Source organism: Centruroides sculpturatus, unplaced genomic scaffold (genome assembly GCF_000671375.1).
Source record: "Centruroides sculpturatus isolate CEXI.00-Female unplaced genomic scaffold, Cexi_2.0 scaffold661, whole genome shotgun sequence".
Taxonomy (NCBI): domain Eukaryota; kingdom Metazoa; phylum Arthropoda; class Arachnida; order Scorpiones; family Buthidae; genus Centruroides; species Centruroides sculpturatus.
The window spans coordinates 168,088-180,768 of NW_019384963.1; the positions used below are offsets into that span (position 1 = coordinate 168,088).

A 12,681-nucleotide genomic window follows, 5' to 3' on the forward strand; every position below is an offset into this window, starting at 1 on the left:
ATCCGAATTGTTCGTTAACCGATTATCGATTTACCATAGGTTTTAATGGGAATTTAATTAATTCATTCTGGAGACCCCTAAAAATAAAAAAATATATACTTTCTTACTATGTTTATTTATGTAATAATAAAAATATTATGTATTATGTAATAATAAAAATACATATACACAGTCTTGCATTTTTATTAGTCATGTTTTTTCCGTTTGAAAGGGTTAAAGAATCTGTCTAATGTCTATTGCTTTTCTCTCTTCTTCAGGATTTTTCGTAAGTAATTAACAGCATTGCAATTGTAGAAATCCCCCAAGCCTCAAGCTGGTTTGGCTGCCATTCTAACACCATTATTCTGATATCCTCCCACTTCTTCAAAGGATCTTTAATAACAGATATCGGCATTAATCCTTTTTTTCAGAAGAAAACATATCTTGCCGAATTTCTTGGTGTTCTGTCATCAGATCCGTTTCAGGTTCCATTATGAACTCTTCGATGTTCTTTATTTTTCAGATGTGATTTTTGTTACTCCTTTAGTTGCTTGAGTCTTCTTGATTATACAGTGTTTTTCTGAAATAAGATTGAATTGCAGCCTACTGTAGACCTGTTCACGCCATACTGCCCAGCAACATTAGGCATCTTCTGCCCACTCTCTACCTTTGCTATTATACTCTCATCTTTCGAAAAGAAAAACAGACGCAAAACTTAATGAGTGCCTATCCGACAGTCTCATGAATACATAAAAGAATTGTTTTTGTCAGAAAAATAAAAGGCTGGAATTTCAAGGGAGAGTTTCAAAGTTGAAAGGAATACTATCCGATCAGTATATACTGGCTTGAGTGTCGATGTCTCCCGCACTCTGGAAAGTTTCAAATTGTTGCCCGAAGACAAGGGAAGACCAATCAGTATTCATTATTTTACGTCGCTTCTTCTTGCGTTTGTTCTGTGGGGTGTTCATTATTTGATCATGTGTTCATTGTCCAAACATTAAAATCTTTTGTGAAAGTGTTCATTATCCAATCTGTTTGTTAACCGATCACCCACTGTACTTTTATTACAACAATTTTTAATGATTTAAATCTTGCAGGCTTGGGATATTTTCATTAACTCAATTCTTGGTAGAAATTTGCATTATTTCAAAATGCAGTTGACAAGGGATTCCTGTTTTTAATAAAATTTTTAATTTTGTTAAATGCAGAACATATAATAATATAACAGATGACCTATTCAAGAATTTGTTTTTAACAAAAAATAAAATAACCAAGTTCCTTTAACTCATTATTATGACTTCTTCTGTGTAATTTCAGAAATATTGATAGTAAATTCTACTTGCTGTTTAGTCAAAAAGCTATTTTGAACATGTTAGAATTTATATATATATATATATATATATAAAATATAGATAATATATCTAAAATGATGTATTTTACTTTGACATATAAAACAAAAATTGATTTTTATACTTGGAAGTGTGATTTTTGTACTGTACGTGCATAAATTTCCACCCAGAAGAACTTTGAATTAAAACAAATTAAATTTTTCTAGTATAGTATGTTTATGCAGGAGTTAATTTCTGAATTTCATACTGTTTTTCTATTGACTAAAAGTTTCATATGATGATTATTATTATTATATAATCATAATGTCCTATTGTTCCATAGAACAGTTTCGAAAAAATGTTATCAATCAGTATTCAAATGGAAGATTGGATCTCCCCTCTCAGATTATTAGTTAATAACAAAATAAAAATAGATACATGCTAACTTGAAAATAAATATCTACTTAATAGATAGATAGATATATAACAGTTTTTACTGTTTTATAATGCAGAAATATTTCTATTGTATGATTTTGAAAGATTCTAATTTTTCAGGAAAATTACAGACAACTATTAAAACAAACTGGACAATATAAAATATCAACCTAAACCAAAAACAAAACAATTTTCTGCAACAGCAATTGCATCTTAATCAAAATATGTTTATGCAGATGGTGTGCAGAGAGACATCAAATTTGCAACTGTTAGAGATCCAGATTTGAATCTGATTTTAATCCTCATAATTTATCAATATATAATTGATTGAATCAAGGCATTTTCCCACCACTGCTATTTTTGTTTCTGCCCTTTGGGCACTAAGAAGGTCTTTTAATTGTATCCATTATGGGCATGGCCAAGCTCACAGTCTGGGCAGCTGGGTGGTGATGAACAGGATCTGACATATCTGGGATAGACTACCTTTGAAAAAATTCTTGGAATTTTTTGATTACTTGGATTCAATCCTGGGTTTCCTGAACAGGAGACTGATACAGTAGTCTCTCGAAAATTCGGCACTTGATAACCCGGCAGTTCGGATAACTCGGCCACACCCTGGCAGGGCAAAAAAAAATCCTTAGTTAATTAATTTTCATTATAGACAGCTTTATGCCTCATAAAGTATTTTTCTGAGGTCTGTCTTATCAGGTAAATTACTGTACACAGTGTATTCATTAATTTTCATTTTCATGTAGTAAAGGCTCTATGCCTTCATAAAGTACAGTAATTTTCCTTTGTTTAAGGGAATTTGGGCAGTTTATTCTCTGTTGTATTCTCAAGCAAACAATATATACAAGTACAGTATTTTCTGAGGAAACACTCATACTTACTTTTTTAACCCCATTCCCGATAACCCGGCATTTTCACAAACTCTGCCACCCTTCGGTCCACATTAGGCCAAGTTTACGAGACACTACTGTATCTTAACTGTCTCATCTGGCTACCACCATTGCTAATTTACTATTCTGGCCTCTTTAAAAAAAAATTAGATCTGATCATAGCCTGTAAATGCACTTGATATTGCACATTATTATTATTTTTGTCATTTTATTTAATGATAATTTGGTCTACATTTTATTTAAGATTTAAAATTTACAAAAATATTTTGCATCTATGTAATATCAAACAAGAGCTTAAATAGTTCAGCTTTTAAATTATATTAATACTAAATTACTTTATAGTCTGAGTAATTTTCATCAAAGCCTATTTATTCTCTAAATAAATGAAATATATAAAAAAGAGGATCTTAAAAATTTGTTTTATATTGATATTCCAAAATTGTGAAATGAATTTTTCACTTTGCAATGCAAATTTTTATCTAATAACTAATCTAATCTAATTTTTATAGTAGTAGTAAATAGTTAAAAAGTTATTTTCATACAAAATGAAAACTTTGTTTTTAAACATTTTTATTTTTTCCAGATTTTGTTTCACACCCTACTCTAATTAATGCCAAAGTTCCTTTATTGAGGTTTATTGATTGTAATAGGTAAATATACATATGTATAATTCTATAATTTATACATGTCTTTAAGATAATTTATTCTGTATATTCATGTTATTTTACATTTAATTTTATTTTGTATTACTGTAATTTTGTGTAGATGAATCACAGTTCACCTGCATTTTTCATATCTGCTTTCAAAGTTAATTTGAAAGTACAGAGTTATTTGCCATTTTAAATTTTAATTACAAACTTATCAAACAGATTTTTATAACTGTACCAAGTGCGGTTAAAAAAAGTTAAATTCTTATATACTGCAGTCTGCTGCCATTAGTTTTTCTCAGTACTATCAAAAGCCAGGCACAATTCTAGGACAAATGTAGAAAATTGGGACTTTGACAGAGCAGTAGAGCATATCGATAGGAACAAAAAAGTCAAAGGAACCATGCCCGTACGGGCGACCCTTCGCGAGATATAGGCCCCCAAAAATGCCGCTAATTAGGCAACGCTTTCTATGCCGCCGCCGCCGCTCTACTGAGCGTGCTTCTATTTCCCTATCTCTAACACATTGTAACTGACGACGGAAAAAGCCAACAAAACAGATTATACACTCACCTTCGGCAGAGTCTCCTTTTCTTGCTACCCGACGATGACTGGCCCGTTTCTGATCTTGTTTAGGAGAAGCCGGGGTAAGACCGCCGGTCACCGCTGCCGCTTCCTCCTCCTCGGCTATGTCCAGGAGGTCGACGACGACGAAGATGGGATCGCCCGATGTTATTCGAACAATCGCATATAATCCTGGGTTCGAGTACAAGTATCCTTCGGTAATTAATTGGTAATAATTATGTTAATTTATTAGAATAGGTTAGGTTAGGTTAGGTTAGGTTAGAAAGTGCGTCCCCACTGAACTGGCGTCCTCTTAATCCATAAGTACCCAAATATCGAATATTTTATTAGAATAGGTTAGGTTAGGTTAGAAAGTGCGTCCCCACTGAACTGGCGTCCTCTTAACCCATAAGTACCCAAATATCGAATATTTACTGGAATATCACAAATGCTGAATATTTACTGACTTGTACTCCTAACTAATGCGGTAACAAACACCGGCCGAAAATGCCCGAAGGCGGCCTGAAGGCTTATGAAACCTCGGTGGGCCGGGATTAGGTCAAGTGACCTACGAGCGTCCGGCCATTGGCCGCGCGACGGGCCCGCTGCACCTGAACGGCGGGGGGTGGCCGCGTGGCGCGGCGCGCTCAATCTGTGTGGCCGATGGGGGCCGCCCGGAGGGCCCGTCATGCGCAGTGAGCTCCTCGGCCTAGCATGGCTCAAGTATGAGTTCCGAAGTGTTTCTACAGAGCGATCTGGCGGGCCGGTGAGGAGAGAAGTGGATCGGCGCCTGCTGGGACTGGGGTTCGATCCCCGGCTGAGGTAAGAGGTGTAATAAATAATAGATATTTGTATTTACAGGCAACAGATGGCGACTCCTGAAGGCTGCAGGCGGGAGACTCGGGCCGCCGGCCGCGTGCCAGGGGGAGACGCGCGCTGGGGGCTAAGGAAGGGGGAGTTGACGATTTTTTTTCAACACTGAGATGGGGAAAACCGAAAAAAAAAATTTCGGCCACGTGACGCCGTCCCTTTTGGGCTCGGAGTCACGTGACTGGATGTGACGTAGGCGCATCTTTGGAGGGCTATATCTCGCTTAGGGTCGCCCGTACGGGCATGGTCCTTTTGACTTTTCTGCTCGCACAGGGGGCTCTACAATTTGGGGGGACGAAATTTTGCTACATTTGTCCTAGAATCTTGCCAAAAGCCATGCATACACATACATGTTTTGTCTTTAGTTCTTTCCTGTTTTTCTGTGCATCAATTCATGCTTGTTTGATGTCCTGATGGGGACCGCCTTTGCTACTGTAAGAAAAGGAATGTATTTTGTATTTAGACAGATTCACACAAATAAACAATATATTCCTGTGTGAAGCTTAACCACTTATCACCTGAGTGATGTGAAGTTATTCAGGTCCTGGGTGAAAATGGACAAGCTATTCAAAAGATTGCATTTCAAAGGTAAAAAGTAATATTAGGGAGTTTGGAAGCAGCAGAGAGAAGGATTTGGAAGTTAAGGTGGGGATTTGCCAATGGAACAAGGAAAAGTTTCTTGGTCCTTGAAGATTTCTATAATACTGTTGGAATAAAGGAAGAAAGCACATTTCTCAAACATTTAAAAAAAAATCCCTAATGACTTAAAGTTTTGTGAAATATTTTACCGAAGACCACATTGCTCAACAGCAATGCTACTTATTCATATTTGCAGGACTGGTGATTTGGTAATGTTTATTATCAGAGTCATTCCTTCTAAGTATGTATCTTTGTCAACCTTATAATATTTGATTTTAGAGACAAGCAAAAATCTTTCAGGTTCTGTCAAAAAATGTTTACATCTTAATTGAACAAGAATGTGAAATATCACCTTAGATTGCATAGAAATTTATTCAATTATTCATGAACTGTCAGTTCTATTTTTGCAAAAATATTGCATTATGCATGGTTCACTTCAAAACTTATGGGTGAAAAGAAAATTATGAATGCTAATGAAGTACCTTTTATTCCTGATGATTTAAAAAAACCCTGTAAGTGTTTGGGGAAGACACCTTATGCATTTTATGGAAGCAATTACATGACTTAGGCTAGACACTACCATGCAATTTTTAGTTGACCAACTGTAGTTGTACAAGTAACACCTATAGACTCCTATGGGACTGTTCTCTCACAATAGTTCTGTTGGCTGATTTAGTTTGAATCATAGCTCAAATGATTGTGCAACTACAATGTAAACTGATTGTTTAAACATGTCTGACTGTTTAGTTGGAACTGAGCCCAGACAACTAAGTTAAGTTTTGGTGTTCACTATAATAGTGTGTTGGGGTGTTTTCATAAGAAGGTAAGAGGCAAATTTATAATAATCAATATATTTATTAAATTGTGTTGCAAGATAAGTTAATAAGTCATGTTTTGTGAAGTTTTACTGTATATTTTTATTAATTGAGGTTGGAGAACATTATTACTTAATAATGTACTGTACAGTATATGTTTGCATATTTTTTCCCTTGTTTATTTTTCTTTGAATCTCTAGAGCATAGACAAGTCATCTTCAAAATCCATCATGTGACTGTGTTTACCACTTTGTCTACCTCATTTTAATATTAATTTAAACGTAAAAAATACTTAAAACTGGAAAAAAAACAAAATAAATGCATTAATTTTGAAGAGAAAGCTTCAAAATTTATTTTCCTTTGTCTTGCCTTTCTATGAAATCTGACACTGCTGTCTCAGCTTGTTTACAACTGGATGATCTTTCCTGGAACGTTTACATATATGCCTGAGGGGATGAAAAGTCTAAACTAGGGTGAATACTTAAAATATGCAATAGTTCAGTTGCATGTATGCACAGATCATGGTAGATCAACTGTTTGGTTGCAGTAGTGAGTCAGTCACTTGACTAAAAATTGCATATCAGTGTCTAACCATATTGTTTCTATAACAAATATCATTTTGCCTCGTATACTGGTCCATCTACTTATAATAATTAATATAACTAAACAAATAAATGTTTTATCAATCAAGTGTCCAAATTTTTTGATTTAAAAAAAAAACTTTAATTAAAATTATTTTAACAAGAAGTACACTTAATTCTAATTTTCAAGATAAGTAAATGTATATTAATAGAAAATAAGTAGAGAAACAATATAAACCCATTCAATTTAAAATTATTTAACACATGCATTGATTAAAACAGTCACTCATGAAGACACAAACCAGTGATCTGAAACATGAGTCAGCATGATGCTATTGAGTCATGTAGTCTTTGATAAAGTGCTTCACAAAAATTTATGAATTGCTTACTACTTTTTAACTTTGAATTTTTGAAAATGTATCATTGAAATTCTAGGAACTATGTTGTTACCTTCTTATGTGACAATGCAAAATATATTGAAAATGTCTCACCAGATTCTATAAGTTCAGGCTTCAGATCAAGGCTTGGAAAGGATGAATGACTGGAATTCAATGGAAATCATCAAGTCACTGTCTATGAGGATGCCCATTAGATTCCCAGAGCCAACAGATATTGTAAGACTTTGACTTGTAACTTCTTATTCTCTCCTTCTCTTCATGAAGTGTTAACTGAATAATGACATGTGTAACTATGGATTTTAATAAAAGGATATTTTTCCTGTTAACTAATTGAGCACTATTCCTTCCATCCAGATCTATGCTGATGTTGATGCCTTTTTAAAAGGTGCATCAGGAAAATTAACACGAGGAATCAGTCATGCCACACTCAGGCCAAGGTTTGATTTTTTTCTTGAAAGCTTTTTTCTGGAAATTTCCCTCCTTTATATGACTTCCAGACAATTATTTTGAAACCAACTAACTTTAGCATATGTTAGTTCTTGACAGTAAGTAAAAATAATTGATTAGCTTTTAGCCTATAACAACCAATGACAGGTTTATGTGCAAATTTTTTAGTAAAATTAACAGTAATTTCTTTATTTACTGCTTATTTACTTTGGTAGAGTCAATCATTCCTGCCTAGAGCCAGGCTGTTCACATTGCCACTCAAGCCCTGTTAAATGTTTCAACTCAAGCAATTCTTTAATGATATAGATACTATCAGTCTTTTTCTGTTTAAATTTTGTTTTTTAATTCATCTCAGCATTTATCATCATTTATTGTACTTTTATTATGTTATATTTAATATTATTTGATAAATAAAACATAAAGAAAGCTATAAAAAATTTTGTCCAGTGACAACTTTTCAATTTTAACTCAATCTAGTTTTTAGATTTTTATTTCACTTATTTAAAAATGGCACCGACAATGACTTGCTGATAGAAATAAAATATTTTAAAAAATGGAATGTTTGGTATAATAAAGTGTGAACTGCCTATGGATAAATTGCATGTTTTCAAGGTAGGTGACTGCTGATTATACAGTGGTGCAAGTAATGCAAAGATTATGCCTTCCTTCTAGCAGTTTTTGTAGAATATGTGCCTATGCATGCTATCTGCATGAAATTATGGTAATCCACTTCTACCTAAATTAACTAATTTCTAAAATATTTATCTTGAACGTAATAGATTATATTCTATTAAGTTAACATTTAGTTGCAATATAGATTGGCTATGATAGTATTTATTTTCAAATTATTAAGTTAAGTTTACAGATGCTAATTAACAGTGTAATTAATTTACATTTTTAACAAGTACAAACTATCAGGCAGCAAGAATAAAATGTTTAGAAGAAAACATAGATTTTAAAATATCTTCATGTGCAAAGCAAAAAAAACAACTTAACAACTTTAAGTAAGTAAAAAGTTCGGAAATAAATATAAAACAAAAGAATAATAATAAAATAACTAAGTGAATATTAAAAGGAGGAAGACTGATTAAAGAGTCAGTCTTTCTCCTTTTAATATTCACTTAGTTAAAATTCACAACAAACCTAAAGACTAAATTAACAAATAGTTTGCAATAAGACCAGCCAGTAAGATGAGATAACATTAAGAATTTGTATATGGTTGGTCAATGGTCTGGTGGATAATGTGTGGGTTGTTAATGGGATTAACTGTATTAATAAATTAATAGTTTTCTAAATAAAAATTTGTTTTGGATTGGATACATATTCTAATAGGGAGACATCTTTCCAGTGCAGTATATTCTTCTTGTACTGAACTTGTTACTGAACTTGCCAATATAAAATCTGTTTTTTTATTAATAACCTTTTTATATTCTAATAAATGGATGACTAATACCCCGTTTGCACAGAGCATTTCGATCTAGATTGTGACTAAGGTCGGAGAGTGTTCCGTGATGCGAACGCTCTCGACCGTTTCAATCGCAATCGACTGGAGAGAGTTCTCGAAAATAGATCCAGTCATAAGAGAGATCCCACAATCCCACGCGTGCGAGAAAATACAAGATGGCTGCGGAACACGTGTCCGGCTATTGACAGAAATAAAAAAGACATCTGGAGAGACGACGACATCTGTCTATTATTAGATATACGGCAAGAAAAAGTATTTATTTCTAACCAAAACTTCCATTTTCTTTGTTGGTGTTTGTGACTTACCACGTAGTTATGTCAGTTTTATAATCGCGTGTAATAGCCAGGTTCTTCTCGAGCGGACTGCCTGTGCGAACAACACAACGTTCGACTAGCGACAGTCACAATCCAGATTGTAGGTAAATCGAGATCGAAGTGAGTCGTGGATTGTGTGCGAACATAGTATAATTGTCTGTATTGCAGGATTGAGTTATTAGTGTTGGGTGAGATCAGTACAGTGTACATACCTCAGCATCTGAAAAAGTAAAATGTGTTCTGTGCATGACCTTCTCGAGCTAGAAGGGGAAATTGAAAAGATATAATCAAACTTTGTTTAAAAAGTTTTTAGATAGATTTATTCATGTCAGGGATGACTGATGCACACAATATTGGTATTCATGTTTGTTGTATAGGATAGATAGTGGGAATAAAGATTGTATGTTATGACATATGTAGTTAAATTTGCTAGCATGATATTCTACTTTGGTTATAGCTGCTCTGACAGTATTCATTTTTCTGATGAAGACTGTTTGTATTTGTTGAAAACATTTGTAAAATAATTAAACTGTTATACCTATGAACTGAGTTCTTAACCTCAAATATTAACATTTAATTTTAAATTTCTTCAAAATTTTCATTAAAAAATTGAAATTTCAACTACAATCTCTACTAAATAAAAACAAAAAAATTGTAATAAATAAAAATGATTAGATTTAATTTGTTTTTTCTTTCTTATTTTTACTTTCCTGCCTCTTTTATATATAACAGAGGGAAAGTATGGTGATTGATCAAATGGTCCCCCAAGTTTTTTTTACTCATCGACCTTGAAATGTCAAGAAACTGGAAAAAATTTAGGGGATTTTTTTTCTGTATGTATGGGTGTTTGAGTGGTACTATTTTCACCTTCTTTGAAGCTTAATAACTCTTGTGCTTTTTGTCAAAAATTTCTGAAATTTTTCAGGGTGGTTTATTAGGGGATTGACATTATTAAATTTTGGTGGTTAAAGGTTGAAGGATGGGGAGATAAGGGGGTCATGTGTCACATCTTGAGTAGGGTCAGACTTAATAACAGTTTAACATTTACAATTTTTTTTTATAAAACCCATCCCTACCCTTAAAATTAAGCTTTTTGTTATTTTATAATTAAAATTATAAAGTTTTTAATAAATATTGTAATAGATAGTGCCACCAAAATTTTAAATGTTTCTGGAAAAGTTAAGCAACTCATTGCAGAATTTTTTATTACATAAATTATCTTCAATCATTCATGTAAAAAATTTTGTTTATTTTACAGTTTATTAAATGGTATCTTTTTACTAAACTTGAATAAAATAAATGATTCCTATTCACTTAAGTTATCTAAATTTAGTGAGTAAGTTTTATAAAATCTCACTGAGTATTATGATGATATTTATTCATTTATAACATTATTAACTTGTTTTTTCTCCTCCCTCTTTCTTTCTTTCTTTGTATTACACCCTTCTATTCTATTCTAGTTTGTACTAAATTTCAGTAATTTGTGGAAAGGGTATTTTTTTAAAAAAGATTCTATTGTGTTTATAAAATGGCATGTGCATAACTGATCTTTCAGTAGCTAATTGATTGTAAACAACTTAAAATTGTAAAATATTTTATATTGTACAAGTCCTATATTAAAAATGGTTCTTGACTTTATTTAAAATTCAAGTTATTTTAAACAAAAAATTTTGTTGTTAAAAATAACCTGAAAATGTCCTTTTTATATTACTGAATTTGTTCATTTTTGTCATGAAATGTAAAACAGTTGTTATTAGTTAAATTTAAATACATTTTTATATTTGTTTCATAAGTGATTTACTATAATGTGCCTCTAAACAAACATGGACTCCAATTTTAAAACTAATTATCTTGTTTGTTGATTTTAAAAAATTAATGTAATTTTTGTGGTGTTAATACTTTGACTAGTCATAATATAAATGAAAGTTATAAAAACTATTCAATTTATGTAGTTGTAATTTTCTTAACTACTTGTTTTAATAGTAAATTTATAAATTAATAATGAATGAATTAACTTTAAACTTTTTCAGCGGCCTATTTGTAGACCTTAATGTAAATAATATAGAAGGAATCAGAAATACTCATCTTTTAAAATGCTATACCTGTTGTAAGTTATATTCTTTTTTATTAAGAATATTTTATAGCATATTCAAAAATCTTACTTAATTCTGTTTTTAAGATGGCATAATTTACAATTATTGTACCAATGATGAAAAGTATTTTGCTTATAATTAAATAATTATACAGTATTTTTATTTTAAAATATATCATTTTTATGAAATGATAGATTATTTTGCATTTAGTTATATTTATTTAAAAGTAATACTTAATGATAATCCTAAATATATTTAAATATAAAATTAGTAAAATTTTTTCAAAATGCATGTCATTTCTTAGTAAGCTCATGTGGATAAAACTGCAAGTTAATATTGTAGAGAAATTTTTGTAATATAATTTTGCAAGAATTTGCTAACAAAGCAATGTTTTTGGCATGTTTAATACCATTTTAAGAAAAAAATAATAATAATCAACAAAAACTGAAATAAATGAATGAATTATGCCAAGTGTTGATTATTACGCTGCATTGCGGTTTTGAAAAACTAAAGATACAGCACTGTTTCAAAATATAGAATAATAATCAAATAATAATCACCACTATTATTATAATGAGATGCCAAACTGAAATAAGATTATGTTATATGTTTGTTATGTTGATTATGAAATATGTTTGCCTCCAACTTAAGTTTATTGCAATGTATACATTGCAATTTAAATGGCTTCAAATTTTCATTTCAGTTTTATTTGAATAGTATTTGTACAGTAGATCCCCCTATAAGATGGTAGATACGTTCCGTTCTTTATGAATCCGATTTTGTAGGAATCACAGCCCGACACGTGTGAAGTTTACGGACTACGTCTGTTTGAAAGGTTTTCTTCCATAAAATTAATCGATCCTAGACTAATCCGACTCAACATTTCCAAAATATGTATATTTTTTTTGGAAATAATCTGTATAAACTACGCTATAAACAAAAAATTGTAGGATTACTTACCGAGTGTGCACCATTCGACATCGCCGTTGCTCAAGCTTGTTTTCGTCGCGGAACAGCTCAGCAAACCGCGGCCGCGATTTCTGATGTTATTTTTCTGCGAAAACCTCGCTGAAATTTGGAGACATTATTAATATAAATAATTTTTATTGCCATTGAATAAGAAATGTTTCTTTCACAAGAAATGTATAAAATTACAGTACTGTATTAGACTTACGGCACCTAATTTACATACTGTACAGACGATAGT

General features: G+C 31.9%; 1 protein-coding gene across 5 annotated transcripts in view; it reads left to right on the forward strand.

The window, feature by feature from the left end:
• The window catches only part of LOC111632473 (poly(A) RNA polymerase GLD2-like), a 91,452-nt gene that overhangs the window by 66,901 nt on the left and 11,870 nt on the right, over positions 1–12,681 (forward strand). For all 5 annotated transcript variants that reach the window (XM_023376890.1, XM_023376891.1, XM_023376893.1 and 2 more), the window contains 2 exons: positions 3,225–3,291; positions 11,412–11,488. In XM_023376890.1, the coding sequence (XP_023232658.1) occupies positions 3,225–3,291; positions 11,412–11,488 (144 nt within the window). The remainder of the gene's footprint in view (positions 1–3,224; positions 3,292–11,411; positions 11,489–12,681) is intronic.